The following is a 25,693-nucleotide window of genomic DNA, read 5'->3' as shown; positions in this document are numbered from 1 at the left end:
GCATGTCCTTAAAGTAAAAAATGAACTGTATAAAACTTTAATTAAATTACCTTGTTTATAAATAACATCATGTTTACCGTTCTCGAGAGTCGTTCCGTGCACGAACCGACTGTTATCTCCAGTGTTAAACGCCCACCAGTAACACCGCTTTGATGTTATCGGCGGATGTGGAAGTCAAGGAAGTTCATTCAAGTCGTCTCAGTAGAGAGTGTTGGAGGCGTTGATCCAAGACATTGAGCACAATGACATTGGCTGAAGAGAAAGAAAGTGTGCAAAAGCGTCAGTCTTCTTCTTTGGAAATGGAAGAAGTGGACATCGACTTCCCACGTAGCAGAAGACAGACGCTCGTTGAATCTGGGACGGTCGTCTGCCAACGTGGCGGTGATAGCAGGAGGAGAAGCGGTCTGTGTCAGCATAATCCCGATGACGAGGAAGACGAAGTAAGGAAAACTTTTCTTGAACAGCCGTCATGGTCGATCTCTAGTGACGTAGTGCTGCGGCAATGAAACATAAGCGGACGAAAAGAACAGTGAATCCTCACACCGTCCGAGTTGCATACATTTGGATGGATGAGAGAGCACCGGATGTAGTGTTCCTGGGGTTGTGGGATTCTTCGATTTTCGGTCAGGGACGCTACTTACACCGTGTATTCACCACTGATCTCTAAGGCTGGATGGTGCATAGGAGAGGGGCGCGTGGGAGAGAGGTGCGGCAACCGGCCGCCATGTTGGAGGGCCCACTGGCGCCGGCTGCTCCCATAGGAAACAATGGGAAGCGATTTGATTTGGGGTATTTATTGCGCTTTAAACGCTCCTCATTGCTGATTAGCACGCATCTTCCTTAGGAATCAGTGTGCTGTTGTATTCCAAGCGCGCTTCAGCCGTGTTCCTGTAGTTTTTAATGGTAATTGCCTTCTTTTTCTTCTCCGCTGCCCGTATTCCGAATAGGGGAGCGTAAGTGTCGTGCACAGGGCGCATACGCACGAAGGTGAATTCGATGAATGTCAACGTATAAATTTCTTTTTGCTCAGAAAGGTTTCACACTGTTTGTTATTGTAAGGTACATCCATTTTTATATTTTTGGTTTGTTTTCGTTTGTTGTTCGGTTTTCGTCTGGTGTTCCGCGGTTCTCGTTCGTTAATGTGTGGTTTGGTATTGTATGGTTCTCGTTTGATTTTTTCCATTATCGTATTATGTTCTACGAGTGTCCCTCTTTGTGCTCTACAATAAGACCTCGATCCATATTGTGAAGGGGCTCATTATTTTATTCCACCACATCACCACCAGCAATGGGGTGGAGTATAGCCCCTGGCGATGAAACTCCCCATTCCTCATCTTAAAATAACGTTATTGTCACGAGTGCGTTGCAGTTGTTCAGCTGTCAGCGTATTCCATTACAGAAATTCGAAGCGCTTTGCACTAAGAGCATGCACGCATGCATGACTTATCACAGGAGCGACTGCACAGAAGAGGTTAACACAGCAGTTTATTTACTTCCACCGTACCTCACAAATTAAAAGAACAGTGGAACAAATTGGCATATTGGCGCAAGTTCTGCATCCGCTTCGGCACAGCTGAGCGACTGTGAGGGGAACCTGCAAGCACAAGCGCATTGTTTATAGAAAATACATGGTTTTGAGATTTATAGGGGTAGCCACACATACTTTCTTAGTGCGTAATGGCACCAGCGAAGTAGCAATGCAAGTAAGTCCGAGTTGTCAGATGCATGCGATACGAAAAAACTGATTTTTCCTCAAAATAAAGAGCTTACCTGTGAAAAATTATCCCTCTTTCTCTCTCCGTGTGAAGTGTACTCAAAGCTGAAACAAACTGGCATGACATGCCCTTTAGTTTAAAGGAAATCCTAAAAAATACGGGCAGCCCCGCTTGAACTAAATGCAGACGACAGAATGCGTTGGGCCCACCAATATGGCTGCCGGCGACCACGCTGTGGAGCACCCTATGCGCGATCCAGTCTATACTATAGAGATCAGTGGTATTCACACGAGCGACATTCCCCCAGAAGCGGAAGACGCGAAAAACGTCATAGCTTTCGGAGCGCGAGCGCTCAACGTCCAGTGTTCACGTACACTGCTAACCGTGGAGAATATCCTGCAACGCATGCAGTCACAAGGTATTCTGTAGCAGACGACAAGAAAGACGCTGACGGTGTCGTCTGCGAAGTGTCGTCTGCTAAGTGCGCAGTACGCCACTCCCGATATTCCGCACCGTGTGAATGCTCACATAACACGGGGCGGAACTTCTTCTCTGTTAGCTGTGATTTTGCTTTTTCTTCCACTAGAATCTTCCGGATGTCGCTCGTGTGAATACAGAGACATGCACGTGCCACCTATATGTACATACCTCACAGCGGAATATATCTTTAATGTCTCATAATCAGTCGACGTCTCCAAATTGTCCCTTTGAGAAGCAAACCACGCTATCCCTTTTTCATTCACACATGTTCCCCCTAGGCTCATTGGCGCACGAACTCAGGTCCACACGCTTGAAACAGTGCTTTACCACATATCACGCTAAAGGATACACGCATCACCACTGATTTGTGGAAAGCGCGGTGCTGTAACAGCTTTTTCTGACAACATTTACTGCGTAAGTGTCACAAAAGGCAGCACACCTCTCGTTTTCCAATAAATCACGTCAGAGATTCGTGATGATGGTTGACTGGTTGCGTGTTCTGCGGTGAAGTAGTGCTAAAGGTAACGTTAAAGAGAGCATAAGCTCTGCTGGCAAGAGTGGAAAAGGAAATCAATGTGTCATTGAGCGACATGGTGAATAACAAAGATCGAATGTATGTATACTGATGTACGTGCTTTTCCTAATCATTGCTACATATTTATGGGACCTCGGAGCACATATCTTCGATAGGTGGCGATGGTACACCGCGTATAGTTCTGCATTGGTGAATTTCTATGCGTACATGGCTGTTGCGACATTGAATATTATTGGAAGTGCATCATATGCACCTGTATAGGAGACTGGCATCATCAGGGGCGTTGCGGGCATTGCCAGTGATGAGTCACGTCTTCCACCAGACCACCTGGATGCGGGAGGGGGGGGGGGGGGGGGGCTTCCATTGTTTTGAATGCTCGTATTTGATGTCCGATTAAGTATCTGATAACTTCGCATGAGTGTCAAACGTGCTTTAAACCGCCCGCGGTGTCTGAAGCCTGAAACAGCGAAATTTGGAGGATCTTTGACATTGAAGAGAACACAATGCGAGGAAACAGAGGCAATAAAGGATAGTTACATTGGGGGAAGGAGGAGGAGGAGATGTTTGTTTATTTACAAACATTTGAGCTGGATGAGACCCATGCTGCTCCACTTCTTGGAAGCGCCTCGGTGACATAAAAATGAGAGCGAGCGAGCGAGAGAACTGAGCATAGAAGTTCACAGCTCCCGAACAATACAATACAACTGGCATTAATGACTCCACATACAACAACGGGATTCCAATAGCGCCCCGTTTTAAATGGAACCATGTTTACAGAAAGCCAATGATTAGGACTGTGGTCATTCTTAACACAGTCCTATACTGTGGATGTCTAATAGCTCCTTTCCAGTAGTTCTTGATGCAGGTTATTTGCTCTTCAGGTCCACGCTTGGCAGACTCAGAATTCGCAGGTTCTTAATAAATATCCCAGCGGAGTATCTGTATGTGAACAAGTCAGTAACTCTGTTACGTACGTCGTCATCATCTGCTCCTTTTCACCTCACTCCTTCCCTTCCTAAGCGATTCTACACATTCCACAATGTGGCTGTTAGCATCGTTCGTTTCTAGCACAGAAATGTGTATACTGGTTATCTGTTTCATGATGTAATGACGCCTACAAGTCGTGCTCTTGCATGACCTGTGGCGTACTTGTTGACATCACCTGTTGTACGTGCGCGCTGACGAGGCTAATGTTCCTCTTTCTCTCACCATTGTTTTCAATGTATCAGTGAACCATATCTGACCACGCAATTCGTCACGCCTCTGCAGCGGCCTGCGGATTGTGGACTGGCTTGTGGTTGACGCTATCTGCGGGATAAAGAGAGCGCGATAAGTTTTTTTCACTTTGAACCGGAGGTTGGAAAAGACCCGTCTATATCTTTTCTTTTTTCAAAATGCCCATCCCGATGGGATTTTTTGCTCGTCGTTGTGGTTGGGGCTTTATTGAATACGTGACTTTTCCTAAACAACTGTATATTCTACATGCCGCAAGAGTTTCCCGATCATATTTTCATTTTTATATTCGATATGTATTAGTTGTACGCATGTCCAAGAATATCACTGGAACGTGCTTGAGAACTGTCTAGGATTAAATAGAAAACAACCGATACAAGAAAAAGTGCACAACAACTCTGGCACAAAAGTTTACGGTGTACCTAGCTTACGTATTTCCTGAGAAAGCCGGCGCACCTTCGAAAAGAAGCAAAGGGAGAACGGCATTGGTATCCACCATGTAAGACATCGGCATGTAGTTTGCATCCTGTCATCGACATTTTACTATGCTTTCTCGCAGTGGGGGGGAGCGAGAACCTGCGTGGAAGGAAGTCGAACGTGAACGTTATGATGCAGTGGTGTGAAAAGTGCTATCAAACATGAGACTACATCAAAAAGACAGACACACAGAGGCAGGGAGGGTAGAGAGAGAGAGAAAATAGGAAGCCGCTAATATCACTGACCCAAACTTTACGGACTTTATGCATGGACATTACGGAACCCCAGAGGAGACAGTGGAAAGTTGGATCATATAATGCCTTGATATAGTTCTTTGGCCTTTCAGGTGGGGGCAAAGAAAGTCATGCAAGCGAGTCCTAGATGCGTTTTTTTTTTTAAGTCGTAACTGTCTTATATTTGTAGATATAGTTGCGGTATTTTAATATTTTAGTAGGAGAATATATTATTTACAGCTTATGACTATTATCGTGATTAGAACATCTCAGCGTCGTCAGAGATTCTGTGGATATTGCGCAAAGTGATGTGGCGTTCACAACATTATAAGGGACACGCTGGAACCATGGCTACGCGAGCCCAAGAACATTTTTTTCTTCCACCAAGCCAACCAAGTAACGTGTTCCACATTCAAAATACGTTTCACTACTGAGCCTGGTACTTCATGGCGCCGAAGTGGCGGTAGAAAAGGGCAGTAACGAAAAAAAAAAAAAACGAAAACAGAAATAAAAAACGAAGAAGAAAGAAAGAGACGCAGAAAACCGGAAACATTCTGAGTTTGTGTCAGTTTTTGGAGAAACCGAAGAGCGCTTCAGCATGTGCAGTGCGGTCGTTGACGCTCATTTCCTGTTGAGATCCCATCTGCATGGAAGCTTTTTCGGTATATCGACAAGTCTAACAAAACTAATGCTAAGCTTTTCGTCTCCTTTTTTGTACATCCGCCGTTTACTCTCCCTTTCTCCTTCTCTCTCTCCCTTCTTCCTCTCCCTTTTCTGTGTGCTCACGTGACGACTCGGATGGAACTGCCCGCATCGTTTAGTGTTCTATCTTATGAAACAGTCCACGATCAGTGAACGTGGTATTAGTGGCGTTTGTTTATATAGGCGATGTCAGTTGTCTCTGCAAAACGAAGGGGGGTGGGGGGTGGAAAGTATTGTATTGCATTGCAAAAAAAAAAAGAAGAAAAGAAAGAAAGAGACACGGGTCTTAGGCTTGATCTAAGCTGTTTTACTCTCTTGCTGAACGACTCACTGTGTGCGTTTGTACGCGTTTACGTTCATTGTACATATTTTATACGTTTGGTTCGTATCTACAAAGAATATTTTTTTTACTAAGAATGAGCATCTTTTTTCAAGTTGACAAAACATATCCTTTTTCTAGACACAGAATCGTTGCCTAATCATTTTGATGAGCGGATATATATGCTCATTAAACCTATAGTGAACTGCAGTAATTGTTCAACGTAGAATGCAAGCAAATGTACAAATGTGCACAAATACGAATGCAAGGCTAGTTGTTACAGCGACATGTCCCTGAGGCTAGGGAGATACAGTCGACCCGCGTTTATCCGGACTTCGTTTATCCGGATCCTGCGCTATCCGGACAAAATAGCATGGGGACGGATTTCTCCCCATGTATTTCGCCCTCGTTTATCCGGACTTCAGCTTCCGGACTCGGACGAGAATTCCAGGGAACAGAAGTGACTAATACCCAACAATCGGCTTCAGTTATCCGGTTATTGTCCAGGAATGACACTTGGCTCACACCTATAGTCAAGCGAGGTCGAAGACCCTGGTTGTAGCCTCCTTTTTACTGACACAAAAACGGTGTTGCTATGAAGAATTTTCTCCCTTTCCGACTTTGCACGTTAATCCACTCAGCTGACTGGTCATTTCAGACTGAGAAGGTCCGCAACGAGGACTCCTGCGCTGTAATCGCAGATGACGACATCGTCAGTGTCGTCGCTTCCGATAGTGTTCAAAAAGAATCTGATGATGAATGCGGGGATGCACCAGCTATGACGGTAGAATATCCGCGTGCGGCACTGAGACAGCGCTAGTATTTTCCGAGCAACAAAAACAATATTTCGCAAGTTAACGCTGTTAGCAAAGATTTGCAAGAACTGGATGCGTGTATTAGAATGAAACAGATGACAATGGACAGTTTTCTCCTGTAATGCTCAATAAAGATGTCCTTTTAGGATCACTCTGGATTTTCGTGTTTCACTTATCCGGTTCCCCCGCTATCCGTACATTTTCACAGGAAACGAGGCCGTCCGGATAAACGCGGGTCGACTGTATATGCACGAAGGACAGTTAACGAGATATGCATAATAATAATTATTATAATGAAACACGACGTTGAGCAAATGAGAACACAACATCTGCACGAAGGATGATGGTCACCGGGTGCAGTGCACCTAGTGTCAATGCTGAACATGAACAAAATCCGCGCTTTGCTACCGCCGATGTAAAGCGTAAAAAATAAAAAAAAATGCCAATAAACTAATCACGCAACACGTTGGTACAGTACAAGGAAATATTTTTTTTCTCACTTCTCTTGGATAGCCAAGCTTTCGGGAGAAGATGGGCTAGGCATCAGGTCTTCCATATCTCCTTAGCGGGACGTCCCGGCTCGGCCGTACCCTTGGCAACCGCGCAGCCACTCGTTCAGAGCTGTTGCCATGGCAACAACGGTAACGCTGCACAACCCGCCAATCACGAGGCCGCGGCGGTGAAGTCATGCAAGAAGCCTGTCGTCTGCCAACGAGAGCCGCTTGACTTCATTCGCAAGCGAGAGCTTTCACGGAACAAGGGGGAGATCTGTTTGAATCCTGGATGACGAGCTCATGTTTGTCTGTGAGGGAATCATCGCTATTTTCGTGGTAGACGCATAGGAGCAGCTAATTAAAGACAGCAACCTTGGCACAGAATGGCTTCTGCCGACGCGACGGCTTCCAGTAATGGAGTAAGCTGAACGATTTCATAAATCGATTTTGTTTTGTGTCACGACTGCTTTTTTCCCTTCTCGTGAGCCATGCAAGGTAACGTGCGGAGCCGCATTGATCCCAACGGGCCGTGGCTTGCATGATTTGTGTGTGAAACGGTGACCGCAAACGAGACTGTATAGCCAAAGTGGTCTATGCTGTATATCATCTGTGTTGTGGAAACGTCCGTTAATGTGATGTGTGGAAAATCCGAGGTGATACCTTTTAACGCAGTGAGTACGTTGGAAATGCTGTGAATCTTGCGGCGGAGATACGTTGCGTATATAACTTCGCGACGTTTATCCCAGGCCTAATTACAGGCTGGGTTTGTTCAAGTGTACGTGTGAGAAGAAATCGTCCCACGCGAAACTCTGTTCGTTCACCCGCATAAGTGGGAGTAACTCCAACGCGCCTGTCACTGTCAGGTCCTCTTCATGTTTATTCCTCTCGCCGATGTCGACTTTTTGCCCCCTAGTATGGGCTCGGAGGCGGCATGGAGACTAGAGCAGTGGCCCGTAATGTTGCTAGATAGTCAGACTTGTGTTCACTTCGAAGTATAGAGGGTCGGGGCCAAAAAGACTTAGGTTTACATAACACTAAGCCTAAGTGGGGAAACACCTGATGACATCATCATTCATAATTTAATTGTTGTTGTTGTTGTTTACATAATACTCACGTATAGCTACTTTACAATGCAAATATCACCGTCATAACAGCACAAAACTACATATACTGCTACAGTATAACGAGTGCATACTCATATGCCAAAAAAGAAAAGAAAAGAAAAAGCGCTATGTAGTTATGTAGTTCTCTGTTCTTACGCTGTTTCCTGTGCTCAAACGACCGCGATCCGATGTGAGTAACACTTTCGGATTTGGAGGCTAACAGGATCAGTTAGCAATGCCGAGCTCCGCCTGGCACCGAAAGTGGGATTTACGGACAGTGTACTCATTTTATTCAGCGCACAAAAGCTGTAACGAGGAAATCTAAAAGAACGCTGCCGTGTCTAACTCGTCGTCCTTGGTAGTTTTTTGTCTCAAGGCTGGCTAAGCAATGAGGGCGCAGGATGAAAGCAATGGCAACCACACTTGGGTGCTTTAGCGTCAGTGTATACGTTCCTTATTTTCTTTTGTATGGGAAGTATTTTTCGTTGAGTGCACCAAGGGGGGGGGGGGGGGGGGATATACATTTATTCAAAGTGCACCAATTCCTTGTCAGTTACCGAAATATTGCTCACTACGAATCAGGGAGGGGGGGAGGGCGGTCTAAAGGAAATTTCGTGCTTTGCGGCGCAGCATCGTCCAGGAGATAGGGTTTTTACATAGGGAACACGACCGTATGGGGGGGGGCGTTCGCCCCCCGCCCCCCCTTAAATCCGCCCCTGCTACGAATATCGTACGAATAAGTACGACTGTCATCCGCTCATTCGTTTTGAAGACAAATAATTGCTGGAAGAGTATTACTAATGGGTTACAACTAGTATCTTGTTTCCTTTTCTTTTCTTTGTTTTATTTTCGGTTTGCCACGAAGCAACTGTGGATATGAGTATGGATATGGATATGAGTCCGTAATTCTCTGACCTGAGGGTAAATAAATAAAGAAAGAAAGAGTGGCGCACAGACGTGGACAGCTGGACAGTGGACAGCATGAAGGAGTGGGGGCAGGAGGGGTCCTGGACCGACTTCAGGGGGATGGTTTCGTCTTCAGAAAGATGGTTCCGTGTGGATGCCGACGAATAACTCACGTGTGACGCTCTCCGTCCCCAACAACTTTCTCTTTGCCGGTGTGTGTGTGGACGCGCTTTGAAGCTTTTCGCAATGCCTGTAATGTGTTGCGTCGAACTGTACGAGCGTCGCCATAATAGTTGGCATGAAAACATGGCGTGTTATGAATATGCCTTAACAAGTTTTCGTGTGGTTTTTGGAGGTGTATCACGTGTTGTGTTCTTTCACAGGAGCAGGCTATACCATTCAAAACAAAATGTTATCCTGCTATATCCTCACAAAATGTCAGCAACGCACACGTGCTGGTAATTTGTCATCATTGCTTCGTCGCTTTCTCATCATGTCGTCCCTCGCCGCCAGGAGCGACGCGTACGTGGAAATGGTCCATTGTGCGTATTATTGTGGCGCAGTTTTATGAGGGATTTAACAAAAGGGGCCCTCCGAAAAGAAAATTACGGAGCATATTTGGTTGGAGCGAAGCTATTTTGTATACACAACGTGCACGGGCAATGCCAGATGGCGCTGATACGGCTCGGATCTAGAGATAATTAATCCCTTTTCCAGCTCGACAAGAGGTTCGAACCTGAATCTCCTAGTTTGGTGTACAGCCTCCGTATATAAGCTGGATGGTAGAGCACAAAACATGTGGACGGAAACAGAGGAAGGTGACAGTGGACGAAGCGCTACTCGCAACTAAAGGCTGAGTAATATATAATACATAATAATAGGTAATAGTAATAATAATAACAACGATAATAATAATAATAATAATAATAATAATAATAATAATAATAATAATAATAATAATAGTAATCGGAATAATAATTGCAAGTTAAATGGCTTGTCTAACACACACCATTCAAAAGATGGTTGTGAGACAATCCGGTGATCTGTTGATCTGTTGATCTGTTAATATTGATTAGTTCATGCTTCATTGTTCATGTTCATTAGTTCATTAGTTCATGCAGCTTTGATAAAGCGTGAGACTAAAACAGCTGTGAGTTGCTTCTGTGCTGCTGTTTTTTTCAAATTATTGTTATGGCTATTTTTCGACACATTGCATATGAGTTAATTTCAGATTTCAGTAAGCGACTGTCCTATATTTATTGTTACGAATTTAATGTGCTTCAATTACTCGTAGTGCTCCCAAATGACGCTCATTAATGTATGAACATGTCTTGCTACAATAGAGTGGGAACCCGTGAATTAATCGTTAAATTGACATGCACTGACAAGAGAAAAAGAGAAAAACATGACCTGGCAAACGGATGTGTTTGGGTCCGTATCCTGTACATGATTAGTGAATGATTTTTTTTACGAGGGCCAGTCAATCCAACAATATTACCAACAATGGAAAACTATCGCAGGTTGTTATCACACGCGTCGGTAAGGATTGGCGTGAATATTAATGTTTACACATCGGACTTTAATTCTTGAACCTGTTTAGTTCTTGTGTAATTCCGGTTCGAACCTAAAATTTCTGTACCGTCCCGGTTTCTGTAAAGAAATTTTTTTTCGTTTCAAAACGCCATTGCGTTTCAATTGGGTTCTACCCGAGCTTCCCACGCTATTAACTCAGGTTTATAGTGCTGAGCAGCTCTCCGAGCGGTAGCAATCTTTAAAACAGTGCACACATTGCCTTTCTTTTTTTATTTTTTTTTTCTGTCGCGAGTCGCATTCTCATTTTTTTCCCTTCTTTACCTCATCATCAGCATCACCATCCATCTTGGACACTCTCCGAACTTACCTGAAATCATGGCCCCCCCTTACGCCACCTGAAATTTTGGGCTGTGTTCATTGACCTTTCGATGTCCCGGAAACGACGTGATTTCGTCGAAAGCGTACGTGATTTGCCTGTGGTGCTCATGTACGTGCGGTCGCTTCATTTGCCTCGCTGTGTCAAAAACAGAGAGACAAACACGTCCACAGTAGGTGTATTAAAAAAAAAGGAAGAAGAAAGATAAATGTTTGTTTTTCTTTTCACATCGATCTGCTGACTTATCACGAGGCTGCATCCAGACCGGGCTTATAATAAGCATACATACATATATACCCTATGGATGTATTGAACATAATATTAAACTAATTCTGATTTGACTATTGAACTCTCGATAGCAGTCTCTGCGTTCTGATAACGTAGCTGTTGTTCGTACTCTACGGATAGGTTCTGAATTCTAAGTATCCGCATCATTGTATACGCATTGGATCCGCGATGAATTACATCTTAATCGTATTTTCTATTCGAATTTTTCCAACCACGCGTCATGTAAACAGTTCCTGCTTGCATGCACTGCGGATGGCACCTGTTTGGGATATTGAAATGTTGGTTATAGTACTTCATAAATCTTTCATGCGCGGTTCTACTCGCACGCAATGTGTATTCCTGTGACGTGGACAAACACATCTCATCGATTGCTAGCTGCAAGGTCGATGCAGCAACGATTAGGAAGTAGACGGTCTCCATGCTGCGACGATCGACCACACCTTGAGTGCCACGATTCTTGCTCCTACACGTGTAATGTCCGAATTGCCCCGGAAGACAGTGAATGTATAGCGGCGAAAATTTTGCATATGCATGCAGGTCATATATGTAATTCTTTCGCGGTGGACGCGTGCACCGTAGCCTGATCGTCACATTTGTTTATTGATTAACATCGAATAATGGTTTTGAAGATGAAGTTGAATGATGAACTCGAATGATAATTCAGCTTGGACTTCAAAACCCGTGACTCTCGCTTAGCATCCCATCAGAACATCGGCCATCCTTCAACACCATCTTCAATACCATAGGCCCCATCGCTCAAAATCACGTCAGTTCTTCATGATATGATGATACGTGAATGATGTCCTTGCCATCATTCATCAGTGAATTTGCCGACATGTGGGGTCGACTACGTCATCAGATGTCACTCTCTTGTGTTTGAGGGCGACACGAGCACCATCAAAGTGGAGCGACGAGCGGGGGCAACATATGAGATGACAGGAAAAACGACAGGGGTGGGAAAACATCAACATAACACTGCAAAAAGGGTTCCTGTACCCGAACTTTCAACGCATATTCTATCATGTTGAGACAAGGCGGCGCCGGAGGTCGTTGAAGTAGCACGGGACATTCCGAGTTTTGACTCTCTTTCCTCCAACCACGCCTGTACCTCTATCTCGGTCCCCATAAATCTCCATTTTAAAAGAGTACTGCGTTATACGCGCATACAGGGTTCCCGGTCTTCGGTATTTACCGAAAAACAACGATAAACGTACCCCGGTAAATTTTTTTACAAGTTCGGTGGAAATAATTATTCACCTATTGTTGTCGAAATGTCGACTTCAAATGTCTTGATTTCATTTCCTGTCTCTTAGTTCAGAACTGGTTGGCAGCGGACAGTGGACCTGGGGTCGCTCTTGAAAGAACAGATATTCGTCTTTAGCTTCTAACAGGGTCTTAATGTTGCCGATAGTCAGGATCCAGGCAAGTTACAAATAGATCTCCATAATGAGAATAGGTCTGTTCTGTCAGGAAGTGTCCCAGCTATAAGCCTAGAGACCATGGAGTGTACCAGTGCGAACTTTCTCCTAACGCTGAAAACTAGGACACGGACCGACTGAAAGATTTGCCTTCCACAAGAAAGCTCCTATGCTAATTCCTTACAGTGAAAAGAGCGGTGTGCGATGTCACCTGCATCGCCAACGCGTACCTCACAAACTTATCAACCCCTGATTCTAACAGTTGGCATTGTAATAAAAAAAAAAAAAAAACACAAGGACATCAAGTGTTGGTTCACTGCATGCATGCGGAACTCCCGTCACGTTCCTTGCCGGTTTCCACCGGGTGGGTTCGCGTTTCAAAATATTACCACCGAAAGACACCGATTCCTGGTGAGCGAAATAGTCACCGATTTCTCCCACCGAATCTCTGAAAAATTAAGCACCAAAAACCGGGAACCCTAGACCGTACCGTATCCTGCATCCGCATGGCTTTCCCCTCAAGTATTTCGTTTAATGTATTTCTGTCGTCAAAATGTTCCCCAAGCATAACACACCGGTGTATGTACCCATATTTCAGAGTTTACTGCTACAGGCACCGTCCCTCAATGTCCCATAATGCCTCATCTTGTGCAGGAAGCTACAACCACCAAAGGAGCGTGGGGCGGACTGATGAACCACAACATATACGCCACCAAGAAGACTGTGGCACAAGGCATGCTAGATGTGGCCCTGTTGACGGCCAACGCTTCCCAGCTGAAGTACTTGCTTCAAGTTGGGACGCAGCACGAATTCTACCACCTCATGCTGGTGCTTATCAGTCTCTCAATCGCTCTCCAGGTGTGTACCCATTGTACCCATTGCTCTATTATGCGTATTTAGCAAGTTATAGGTGTACCCTACCTACTACCCATCGGAGTACCTCTCGAACCAATCGCAACTCTCCGTCTGGTGCATAGGGCTGCTTCTGCAAAGATGACAAGCGTCGACCGCCAATGTGACAACGAAGTCCATGTACAAGCAAACGCTGTTCGATACTGCTTTGCATTTTGGACGTTTCCGTTGTGCGGCGAACACGTTTTGCTCAGGATATGCTTCTCTTGCAGACAATATTTCCGAATTTCTCTTTGTTTCTTCAAATTTTGAAACAACTGGTTTTACGTAAAGATATCCCATTATTTTTTACGTTTTTCCACTAATGTGCAGCAGGGATTTTTCAGGCAACCCCAAAACCGCCAATACCCCAAAGATCTTGCAACCCCCCAACTACCTTCAAAAAAGGCGGGATACCTCCAGAATATGCCAAAATACTCAAAGAACCCGCAGATACGGATGTCATTGTCACCCCCACCCCCAGTAATGAAAAATCTTGCGCTAATCCCTGATGTACAGTAAGGGTAGCATAGGGCCTGCATAGCTATAGGTAGGGGGACAGTTCTTTCGTCATTGAACACCTGTACCATCAATTAATGCTCATACCACGTAGCCTCTTTGCAAGCAATCTAGATGCACATATTGTTGCGCGTAAACCTCTTTTACAAGAAATCGTTCACTCACCTACGCATAATGCTACGATTACACTACGACAACCAGAAGCCGCGAAGGCTGGGAATTCATTCACGGCTTTTACGGCTTTCGTTGGCCTTCTTTTCACACTATATACTCCGAACGCCGGGAATGCCCCGGCACTATACAAAAACTTTTACAAAAACACTTTTAGAAAACGTTTAATTATTAGATCTTGCGCGGCGTTCACTGCTGCAGTGTGAACGTTATAGCGTGAAGGGTGTTCATCGACTTTAGAACTGTCCTCTTCTGCAGATCCTGATCGGCCTCGTGCTAATGATCAACAGCCGCTACAACGTCAACAAGATAGCTCATCAACGTGGTGCTGACTTCCTCAACAACCTCCTCGTGTGGCTTATCTTCGGGACCACAGTGTCCAACGTCTTTATCGGGGCCTTCGGCATCGACGCCGGTCGACCGCTGTCTGCGTCGGCGAGTCCTTCTGTTAAGGAAGCCTGAGTCTGCAATGACAATGAGGGGTGAACAGTGCACTTTCGGTTCGCGTTGGATACTGACTGCAACTGTTGAGTGCGGAGGTGTGGTCCGCCATCTGGGAACGTGTCCCGCGTCCCACGAAACGGATGTCTGGAAGATACGACGTATTCCATCCAGTTGTGGAATGGGTTTATTGTTTATACGTTGGAGCGATATTTTACCAGGAAGTGTCCTGTCTAAGACTTGTCTCACGAGGCGAGCAGAACGAGCAGTTTTACGAGCGACTTTCAATTAGCTAGATGCCTTCATCCGTAAAGACATTACTTAGATTTACACGCAATTGCGTGTAAATCTTCTCCAATTACCATTTATTAACATTACTGCATTGGAAGCATTGCTATCGTGCCCTCGTGTCGTGTTGCTTTAGAGATAGCACTTTGTTACACCGGAGGTTCAAGTGCATACAGCACCGTGGGAAAGCCCTGCAACTGGATCGGGGATGCCTAGGGTGTCTGCTTTTTAGCTCCCCCATGTGGTATCTAGTACCACGGTCCCCTGAATACCCTGTATACTCAGGCGCGCTAAGAAAGTTTGTGTTGCGCTGTCCTCCCGAGAGACCGTGACGAATGACCATCCCTATGCCCTTACTATGGCTGATTCGTTCGCAAAAAATAGAAAATAAATAAATAAATAAAATAAAATAAATAATTAAAAAGAAACGCAGTCACGTGATCATTTAGCAGCCGAGTAATTCTGTGTGTACCGAAGAGAGCAATACTCTGTGAGTACTCTGAGCAATAAGCTATGTGTACACAGAGCCTTTAACGCCGACTTCAGTATGGGAGTCCTCTTTATGTTCGAAGATCAAAGTAGCGTAAAACGAATTCCGCTAGCAATCTTGAACTCGAGAAAAGGAACTCGAAAGGAGGTCGTCATTTGAAGATATTACTGTCCATGTCCTCTTCTTACATAATCGCTCTAGGGCAGCCGGTATACCACATCTCCATGTTTTTGCTACTGCCGTAATCATCGCATGATCATCTTGAATTTGATGTCAATTCAGAACGAAGTCAAATACTCTCGATGACGACCATCAAACGGCACTTGAATAGGCCAAATTATGGAATATACGCAGATTGCTCAACTACCAGGAAATTTCTGCAGAGAGGCTAGCCAATTTTTTCATACTGGAATGCGTTATACTATATGCGATGTGATTCTAGTGTTGCGGGGAACTTTAAGCATGTTCCGTAGGCTAGTCGTGGGTCTGTAGCACGACCTACTAGATTATAACGACAATGTCATAGGCACCCCTTCCCAGCGCCGCATTTGGAGGCTAACGGTGGCGCTACTCATCGGCCCGGTTATTGCTTACTCAATTTCTGCAATACTTGTAGTTTGTGCCTTTGTAGTTTTGTACAAGCGGTGGATGTCCCACGGGAGATGCTTCTTTCTAAAGTTGGTTATCATCATCATTCTACACGTTTTCACGGGAGCTGTTACTGTCGTCTGCTACGGTGGCCATACGTCCGCTTCTGCGCGTTCAAAATTCAAATTTCCATTGTCCAATCATGATGTAGATTTCGCGGCCCGATGAGTAGCGCCCCTAGCGGATCGTGCGGACGGGCTCCTCATAGGGGTTGCCGATTATCACATGGTCGTTATAGTCTAGTAGGTCGTGGTCGGTAGACCTTCCTTGATTTAATCGTGGAAATGGGTATGGTGCGCCTACGCTTGTTGTTGTGTGCATACCCATTTTAGTGTGACGACATATGTATGCTGTTGGAATTGCACGCAGTATTATATGCCGTATTATGACATCCCGTTATAAACGTTGTGCGATTTTTTTTTTTTATTATTGTCTTCACATGCCTTTCTCGTGTGACATTTCGTGTCTCGCAGACTGGTACGGTCATAGTTCTGAGGTATGAAATATGTATTAAACTGCAGGTTTACATTGTCTTGGACAAATGATTCATGTCTGATTAAAACAGATTACGTTCGAATTTCCTACCTAACGTTACCTTCCTGAAGGGTAAATATCGTGTGCTGAGCACCTAAGACGAACACGGTGCCGCGTATACATTTTAGGGTATAAATTCATAGAAATAGTTCACCAATAAGGCTGTTCGATCAGTTTCGTATGGCCTATAATTATGACATTCCAATGGCCCTCGTTCCCTAATTGCTTATATGCACGCCCAAGGACGCACGAGTTTGGAGGCGCCGAGTGGTGTTTGTAGCATAGCCAATAGAAGGGGTCTCACGCAGCTTATTAATTCTAGGGTGCCTATTCACCTGGAACGCACCTTCCTGGAAACCCCACTCGAACGCAAAACCTCGCTGGCGCAGGGCATGGGTCAAGAGTATATAGTTCGTCGAAGAGCCACCAGGTTGTGGAACGATTAAGGAAAGAGGTCCACCCATGCAATTCGTTGGGTTAATCATTGCTGGTAGTTAACCTTTTCGATGCCTACACACTTGTCGTTGATATCGCCAGGGGCGTTCCGTGTTGTCATCATTTTATCGCCACTCACCTTTAGATTACCTTTTAATTTTACTTATCTTGTGCTCCCAGATCATTGTTGGATTCATGTTCCTCGTCCTGGGAACCTTGAACGTGAACCTGGAGAAACAGCAACGCGCTGCGGACATCCTCAACAACGTGGCTACGGGTGCGGTGTTCCTCATTACGGCCCTCAATATCATAATTTCCTCTTTCGGAATGCATCACACGGACAACATCGTGTTCTCTCCCATCGTATGAGTGGCCAATACGTCACGCCTCATTGCAACCAGCCAGTGACCCAGTGTTGCACTGAACCGCGTGAGTGCAAAGGTGTCGTCTCAAGTATATCGGCTGTTAAATACGAGATTATGCTGATAACAGTAGTGGAACAGAGGTGGACACAACACATTGTAATTTATTCACGGTGACCGAAGTAGCTTGTCGTAAACAAAAACGTACACAGCACTACGCCGTTCGACACCATGTTCAAAAAGTATATCCTGTATCATAGTGCGAACGGTTATGTTTCAACATCGTACATGATTGCTCTTACGGGGACTACCGTTTCAAAACAGACAGCGAGGAAAAGAGTAAAACTCTACATTATTTCCATGGAACCGACTCATGATCGCTACTCCTAAAGCAGCTTTGTATGTATTTGTCCCTTCTATGTTGTTCCAGCCTCAGAACATCAGTTCTCTCATGTTAAGAAGAGGAGAAAAAAAAAGAGTTATTGGGGGCCGTCTCAGTGCTTCCCTTACGTTCCCTTACTATGGCAAGCTAGAACATATTGTTTTTTTTTTTTTTACCGCGTGATATAAGCCTTCTGGAACCGGCACGCAAAATATTTCCTCTAGGAAGTGCGATTATTTTTTTGTATAAAATCAATTTACAAGAACCTACAAGAATTTACAAGAATGCGCGTAGCGGCAACCAACTCTCCCAGCTCCTTCCGGCGTGTCGTGACGTCAGATCGTCCGAGCGCTTTTTATTGGATGCCGAGAATCGTCTGCTACACCGCCGTAGCAAGGCGACCGATCGACTGCTCTGCATCGGACACGAGACGGGCGCCGCAAAAATACAAAAATACAAAATAAAAGAAAGAAAGGAAGAAAGAATGAAAGAAGGCGCGCTCCTCACTATTTTGCGGATGACATGACATGACATCGTAGACTGGCAGCCAATGGAAGAAGCTCTTTTGCTCTTTTTACCAGCCAGATTAAAAGCTCTCTTGCACACCAAGATTGCACGCTGCACTCTTATTTGTTATGCGAATATGTGTCCGAGGACTTGTAATCCTAATTTCCATGCTCTCCATAGTTCTCCTGCTTGATGACAATACACACCATGCTTTCCATACTAGGGGTCTACTTCCGTAGGTATAGGTTCCCTACTGGATGACAATACTCCATGCTTGTTTGGGCCTCTTACTTGATGACAATACACGCATATATACACCATGCTTGTTTAGGGGTATTTGTCCCATCCTATAGTTGGCAATACAAAGAGGTATATTTGCGATGATCGCCGTGGTCTCCCACCAGATTTTTGCAAACCATCGAGTTAACGCATCGTAGCCCGGTTGTGGTATCCTGTTCTTCCTTTTTTCGCTGATCGAAAATCGAAATATTGAGTAGATCTGACCGTGGTGAATTAATATGTTTGATAGCGATAAAGTCTAGAAAAGCTCTAGGTGCAAGAGTTCTGTTATGGACACGATTTTGAGCGTGTGCGGTAGACGTTCAGCCTCGCAGAGGCAACGCAGTAGTTGTTTCGGTTTGATGGGAGAAAAATAAAGTGGAGAGAGCGTGGCACTCAGAAAGATGGTTGGCAACTACAGTGCTAGTAACTGGAAGAGGAAATAAAATAATAAACAAGCGGTGTACAGAGAGACCGCAGAAATCACATTCATGGTCAGAGCAAGTACACCAGCTTGGTGCCTGTAAGAAACCACACAAATGCCTGCGAGACATTAAGACGTTTGATTGCAGGCCTTGGACCCTGGATCTCTGACATGTCAAAAGGTCTGCTGTCCATTCGGGCCGGGGCTGTCCGGAGATGTAGATGCTGTCGGCAAGACAGCAAGATACGTTCAGTGTCCTCGACAGACCCATACATTCGGCCAGTCAGAGGAGTACGCCTTCCTAGAAGTGTACATAGTGGTCGTTTGCTGTAGGGCACATTTTGGTGAAGAAAAAACAAGAAACAAAAGTATGGTATTTGCAGTGACGACGCAATGTCAGAACGGAATTGCTATAAGTAGTACGTCCTATTAACGGCTTGTCTTGTCGTCGATGTGTTAGTGTGCTTCCAGGTGTCGCGTATGTGGAGAGGTTCATGTATCATTTACGCTTGAAAACGGAGGTATCGGTCCGTTATAAGTTTTGTGAGTGTACGACTAGACTACGAACGGACTCTGCCAACACTATGACGTCATAGGCGCTCCCGACTAGAAACGCATTGCACCAGAATTGGCCCACATGAACGCAATGCTCCTGAACCGTGCATATACGGTATCGCTGTACTCTGTGGTGACATTCATAATGCGCTCACAGAACGACTCGCACGAAAACACTGTAATGAAGTCGGCAATAAATTATTTATTGGACACAATACATACAGAATGCACGAGGAATGGACACAAGCAAAGTTCCAGCAGTTGCACACGGTCGTTGTCGTCTTGTTGTCTTTGGCAAGTTTGGTCAATCAGTCACAAAGAGAATATATCTAATTAAAGGTCTTACAGTACGTTCATCGTGGATGTTCACATCTGCATCGGGAAGTTCAAGTGAAGATATTAAAAAGAAACAAACAAAATGTCTTTTTTTTTTTTTCGTGTCTTAGTTTTTTGTTGTCAGTGCATATTTTTCCAGACTACAGGAGTTGCCAGTCCTAACTCTGTCGGGACCAACGACTTTTCTTGCTCTTCTAATCGAATGAAATATAATCGGTTCTAATCTAATGGGATCATTCATATATTCTTTCTTTCTCCCTTGTGAATATAACACATATAGGCATGTACAGTGCGTCAGAAATTTGACTGGTACACTCTGAAAACGGAACTCCGTTACATGATACGGCTGTCACTTCAGAGGAGAGAGCAATGCATACACCTTTTTGTGGCAATTAACGATGAATTATATTTTTGTCTTTCATTTTGAACAAATCACGAAAGATAATGATGTCATTCTGGTGGTTTGTTCTGAGAGTGTTGTGCAGCGAGGTTCAGTTTTTAGAGTGTAGACCTGAATCAGAGTAGATCTATGATTCTCAGAGTACGTGAACGAAAGCGACCTTGGACTGTAAAGGACAGAGACTACATGTAGTTATTTGTCGGACACTGATTGCTGCATTAAATCAACACGTAAGAACAAGAACCACACTATCATGTATGTTTTTCCCACTTCTGTTGTCATCATTCAATGCCGCGAACATTTGGTGATGTAACATATAGAGGTCATTCCCAGTACCAAGAACAAGACCTTAACCCTTCTTCAGAAGGTTTCACCGTGAAGAACCGTGGATTGATATCAAACGTGGTGTGCACTCGGGTTTCACTCCGTCCAAGGTGTGTTCGGTGTCAGAGCAAAGTATATAATTGCAGAAGGAAGACACGAGATAATTGAATTCCTAGCTATCGGGGGTTTCTACGAACAACGTTATTAAATGTGTGATGTTTCTTCGAGCACTTACTAGGAACGCTACGTTCTGTTCTCTTCCCTTACTATGGAACCGCAAGATGAAAAAAAAGTTACGAAATCACTCAAGCGGGACGATTCTTACATCTTTTAGCAGTTTGGAACAGTGTCAAGCACGTACCAAATGAACGAACATCGAACAGTGGTGTTAACCATAGCCTCGTACATACTACGATGCCTTCCCAGACCAATGCAATGAAGACAAAATTGATTGTTCGCTTTAGCGGCGCATGGGGGCGCCAGTTTCCCAGGGGTCAACGGAGCCCTGTACCATACGGGCAGAAGAAATGGCATTATCGTGGCATTAGGGTTCTGAATGGCATGGCCCCTTGGCGCCGTCATGCCATGCGTTTTTCTTGCTTTTGTCGGTGATAATAATTAAAAAAAACTACAGCTTTTCTTTCACCAAAGAATACTCTGTAACCTCAGATTATGAAGTAATCTTGTCCCACACAGTACAAAGTGGTTTTATGCAAGAATAAAATTGTTACTCTGCGCAGACAATGGGAGTGGGAGTTGTCATTTCTAAGGCGAAGCAGCAATTGCGGTTCAGACAGCATTAAATATCTACATATTTCACCCCACGAATGACATTAGGACTTAAGACATTAATCAGTTAATGTCATTTTTCGTGCCCATGTGGCAGGGGTGTTAGAGTGGTCTTTGCTTCACATAGTCTGCCATAGGCTCTGCGCGGGCCCCGTCAGCACACAAAGCGAGAACGGATGACAGACGGACGCTCTCCTGACACGTCCTATGATAGTCTCTGGCTTAGCAGACGAGCCTCTGCCGCAGTTTCTTACCTACAAAGCGGCAACCACATCGAGATAACAATCACGCGCCTGAAAAACTGGCGCTACCACAGTGGACGGCCGGTACATGTGTGCTTTTGGATCGTTGTGCAGGCGTTGTACTAAATAGGACGCCATGGATTAACAGAACTTGGACGAAGCAGACGAGAATCTGCACCTTCGGTCTGAAGATAATGGCCTCCGGCGTCGATGCACGCACCGGACTAGTGCACACCACGTTTGATGCATTCCCAGGTAGGTACCCGAAGTGTTGTGCACGCAAGGTAGATTTGACATTTGTAGGTTTATAGATTTAACATTTAACTAGGACACCCTGCAGGAATACCTGACATAATTTTTGCTGGTTTAGCGGGAATTTCGCTTTCTGGTACACAAGAGAAATTAATTTAGGAATAACCCGATAAGACTGACCTGCTAAGACAGCCAGGCATCAAGCCCATTACTTTCAGTCGACAAGGAAAATAATTGTGTGTCCAAAGCTGCACACTTCAGCACGTGATCTCGAATTAATCTCATCGTGGTTTTCAGAAATAGTTGCGTCTCCGATTTACCGGTACAAGCGCTAAAACGCATTTATATAGAAGTGGAATGTCTGAAACCGCACGTTGCATTGTGGTGGAAGAACACGCTAGCATACGAGTAACCCCGATTCAGCAGTTAAACCCACCACGAGCGAAGCAGTTGGTGGGAGTATACATTCAGTTGGCTGCCACTAACATCGGTTTGAAACGGATTATCATTGCTAGTGATAGGGAGAGGCGCAGATAAGACAGCGCTTCCTAAATTCGCTTCAAGTTTCCATGGGCTCTACCGCTGAATCGCAGTTACAAGACAACACTTGGCAATGGAACACTGTATAAAAATACGAAACACAAGGACTCGCTCACGCATTCAAATGGTTTCTGGTGGAGGTCTTCATGAACCGTCAGTTTGACATGTCGTCGCTTTCTTAACTGAACTTTTGCAAGAGGAATCTGTAGACCGTTTGCAAATGTTTGTGCGATGCGGGGGTGCAGACTTCCGCGAGAATTTCTGTAGGAAGCCCGCCGATACGGCCGTAACTCTTATAACCTATTGAAATCGTAGAGATCGCTGGCTACAGTGTGCACCTGTAGTACATGAACCTCTGTTGCAAAGGACCACACAACTTATAACGCACTCACACACATATATAAAAAATAGCGTTACATAATATCAATACGATGTAAAGCAGGAAAAGGTCGCAGACATACGGGCTGGTCATGTAGCCTTTTGAGTTACGCTGCGTGTATACCTATTGCTGTTTCTTCCTTCTCTGTAGAAATGTGTAAATAGCTAATCTGAAACCTGTATAACACTCGCGGATCCAAAATTCTCTAGACAAAATACATCTTCTGGTGGAATGCACAAGCTTTGTTTGGTAAGGTTTTCCAGGTCACTGAAAGCATCTGGAAGCCCTTTCGCACGGATACGTCCTCACTCGTGGTTCGTGTAGGATCCGTTCTCGATCCGGTATCGGTTTGACGAGGGGAATTTTAATCGAGAAGGAACACTCAAGTTCGTAAGATATAACTCGCAACTCTCCAGTAACTCAGGTAATGTTCTTGGAATGTCTTATTGTGAAGCCCTCGCGACATGCGTGGCCTTTTCACCATCGTCGAGCTTCTGCGCAATGATGTTAACACTTTTCAGAGCTATGGCTAGGGCACCGTGAGACGACAAGCACAATAGAATGCACATTCTGAATTGTAGTTTGTCTCTCTTAGATGTCATTAATTTCGTTCGTGGCCCTACGCCTTGCCATTTGGTGAGGTGCACTGATACGCGGGCCCTTCGCTATGTCGTCCTCGTTTCACGCGTACTTCCCATTACGAACGAACGTTCGAAACTAATCCTTTTCAACGTCCCGCCACACCTCGATGTACCAACGTACATTCGCTGTAACCACCAGGACATCCGAACCGAACTCTTTCACTTTCTTACTGCTTTTTTGATCGGCATCTTAGCGAACGATTTCCCCAGCCTGCCTTTAAACGACTTTGTCGGTTCTACAAGCCCCAGTTCTTTAGCCCTCTGTCGTTCTTGTATCTTCTGCCGTAACGTCAGTAGCGTTGCAGGGCTCGCCCCTGTTCCTTGCTTGACGTGTTTCCCCGTCAGTGCTCGCGGAGCTCTCTTTCGAATGGCTCCAAAGGCGTCCAAGGCCCCGACGCCCTCGTCGGGTTCGTCGATGACCTCTCGAGGAGAAGGCGTCGTCGGCATTGCACCCTGTAGATGCCTTTTGAGTACCTCGTGGTCTTGCATTCGTTGCATAAGCTGAGCGTAGTAACTGTAGATAGACCAGGGGAACGCGGCTGGCGCTAGATGCCTGAGCTGTTGCAAGAGTACGGACTCTGCTTCTTCCGCCGGACTGCTGTCATTACTTGGACTGATCCGTAGCTGTTTAGTACTGGAGTTTGATAGCGGGGATGGAGTGTCCCTTTCTTCGCTGTCGGCTGCCGCTAGACCGCCAAGGATTCGTCTCTTCAGCGTCACTTCCCGTGGCCGGTCTAAGACTGGCTGTGGCTGCCTCGTTTTGGCTTGAATCTCGCTGTCCGACTTGCATCTTTCTCGCATGAGTCGTTCCACTAAACTCTCCGAAGTAATCTCGAACAGTTTCGGACAACTGGACGACCTCTTCACGCCGGCATCGTCACCATTGTTCTTGTTGATGCTGTCCTCCTTCGTTCGCCTCTTCGAAGGAGACAGGTCTTCTGGAGCATCTTGCTCTGGCTTTGGAGAATCAGGTTTTCCTTCCAAGAAGCGGATAAGAGTAGGTGTTGAATGCCTGTCTACCACCCGAGATTTCGGGCAGTCCTGCGCGCTCTTTCTCAAGTCCAGTGTGTGGTACTCGCCATTCTTTGTGTCCTCGCACGAAGCACAAGCGCAGGACTCATTCTCCTTGTTTTCGTGGTTCCTTGGTGGTTCCACGCGTTCAGAATCAATGGGCACGTGTACAAGAGCGCCGTCCGCCGTCTTCACAAGGGCATACCGGTTCCCTGAGAAGTCGGCGACAATCGGAGGATATCCAGCGTGCGGTGCGAAGACTGGATGCCCTGGGAAGGCTATGCCATTCCCGAAGGTCGGTGGGGCGGGCGGCAGCGCCCGTGCGAATAGCTTGTGCCAAGAGTCTACCCATGCATGAGGTGTGCTTGACTTTTCTACATCTACATCTTCGATGTCCTCTTTGGGCGCTGCCTTCTTGCGGAGGTCAATGGGAAGGTCGTCGTACTCATAATCATTACGTGGAGATGGAGAACGAGGGCTCGACTCACGAGACGAGGGTTCCTCTACGCCTCCGGCCGAAGATTCTTTCTTCATGACACGGCGGCAGAACCGTCGGAGGAATCCCTGCTGCCTCGGTGCTACCGGAACTAAACTTCACCACACTTCACTTCACTAGGGGGAATTCACTGCTCCGTGCTTTGAAGACTTGACTGTACTCCCACTAGTAGACCACCTGCTTACAAACAGCGTAAAGCGATCACCTTCAATACACCAACGCTTTATGGACCGTTATGGAATATTCCCCAACGCATCCGAGATCACAACCAGTTGCGAAAGTCCTTCCAACTCCAACTAACGTCTTCCTGCTGAGCCACACCGTGTTGCCTCGCAGTCGTTCGATTTGCCTTTGTCTTCTCTAGTCGGTACAGCGTTTCTTTTTCTTTCGATGTGTGACGACCCCTTCCCACGTCATGGTGCCGACCACCAGGTCAGAACCGTCGTCCGAAGTAGGCATAGGGGGCGTCGCCAGGCATGTCGACCGATGACGTCAGTAATGAAAGTAGAAGTCGAGGCGCTGATCACCGGGACGATGATTTGACATCTTCGAATCTCTTGGACCTGGAAAGAAAGAAAGACAAACACATTGATTTGCTAGAAAGTTGAAGGAAGGGGATGCACTCTATGCGCAGCACACTACTTTCGCGATGCCTTACACTCATTGTGATAGAGCATGTCTGTCGCATAGACGATCAGCAACGAAAAGAGCCACGCATCCAAAGGGGTAA

The 25,693-nt window shown here is 45.5% G+C and overlaps 2 protein-coding genes and 1 long non-coding RNA gene across 12 annotated transcripts in view; 1 reads left to right on the top strand and 2 right to left on the bottom strand.

Moving 5' to 3' along the window:
• Positions 1-340: 340 nt before the first annotated feature.
• Positions 341-20,922, top strand: LOC135399194 (ninjurin-2-like). 4 transcript variants are annotated; one of them, XM_064630971.1, is made up of 3 exons: positions 341-440; positions 13,282-13,485; positions 14,467-16,652. In XM_064630971.1, the coding sequence occupies exons 2-3, from the start codon at positions 13,318-13,320 to the stop codon at positions 14,668-14,670; spliced, it is 372 nt and encodes a 123-aa protein (XP_064487041.1). In that variant the 5' UTR covers positions 341-440; positions 13,282-13,317; the 3' UTR covers positions 14,671-16,652. The 4 variants fall into 4 exon arrangements, with proteins under 4 accessions (XP_064487041.1, XP_064487039.1, XP_064487038.1 ...); XM_064630969.1 differs by lacking the exon at positions 341-440 and adding an exon at positions 7,185-7,422; XM_064630968.1 differs by lacking the exons at positions 341-440; positions 14,467-16,652 and adding exons at positions 7,429-7,674; positions 17,225-20,922.
• On the bottom strand, positions 3,975-7,291 carry LOC135399196 (uncharacterized). Its single transcript, XR_010424222.1, has 3 exons — positions 7,010-7,291; positions 4,420-4,539; positions 3,975-4,038 (listed from the first exon to the last, which is right to left on the bottom strand). It is a non-coding gene; the product is annotated as an uncharacterized LOC135399196 (long non-coding RNA).
• LOC135399192 (uncharacterized) overlaps positions 19,736-25,693 on the bottom strand; it is a 32,219-nt gene continuing 26,261 nt past the window's right edge. For all 7 annotated transcript variants that reach the window (XM_064630964.1, XM_064630966.1, XM_064630963.1 and 4 more), the window contains exon 2: positions 19,736-25,526. In XM_064630964.1, coding sequence (XP_064487034.1) covers positions 23,616-25,001 — 1,386 coding nt within the window. In that variant the 5' untranslated portion in view covers positions 25,002-25,526 and the 3' untranslated portion in view covers positions 19,736-23,615. The remainder of the gene's footprint in view (positions 25,527-25,693) is intronic.

This window comes from Ornithodoros turicata, chromosome 6 (genome assembly GCF_037126465.1).
Source record: "Ornithodoros turicata isolate Travis chromosome 6, ASM3712646v1, whole genome shotgun sequence".
NCBI classification, from domain to species: domain Eukaryota; kingdom Metazoa; phylum Arthropoda; class Arachnida; order Ixodida; family Argasidae; genus Ornithodoros; species Ornithodoros turicata.
This window is presented reverse-complemented; position numbering and strand designations above follow the sequence as displayed.

Coding starts and splice junctions, on each gene's coding strand:
- LOC135399194 (XM_064630967.1), top strand. CDS start 7,597: ATGCTGTATATCATCTGTGTTGTGGAAACGTCCGTTAATGTGATGTGT. Junction 7,675..13,281: donor AGGTGATACCTTTTAACGCA/GTGAGTACGTTG, acceptor CATCTTGTGCAG/GAAGCTACAACCACCAAAGG. Junction 13,486..14,466: donor GTCTCTCAATCGCTCTCCAG/GTGTGTACCCAT, acceptor CCTCTTCTGCAG/ATCCTGATCGGCCTCGTGCT.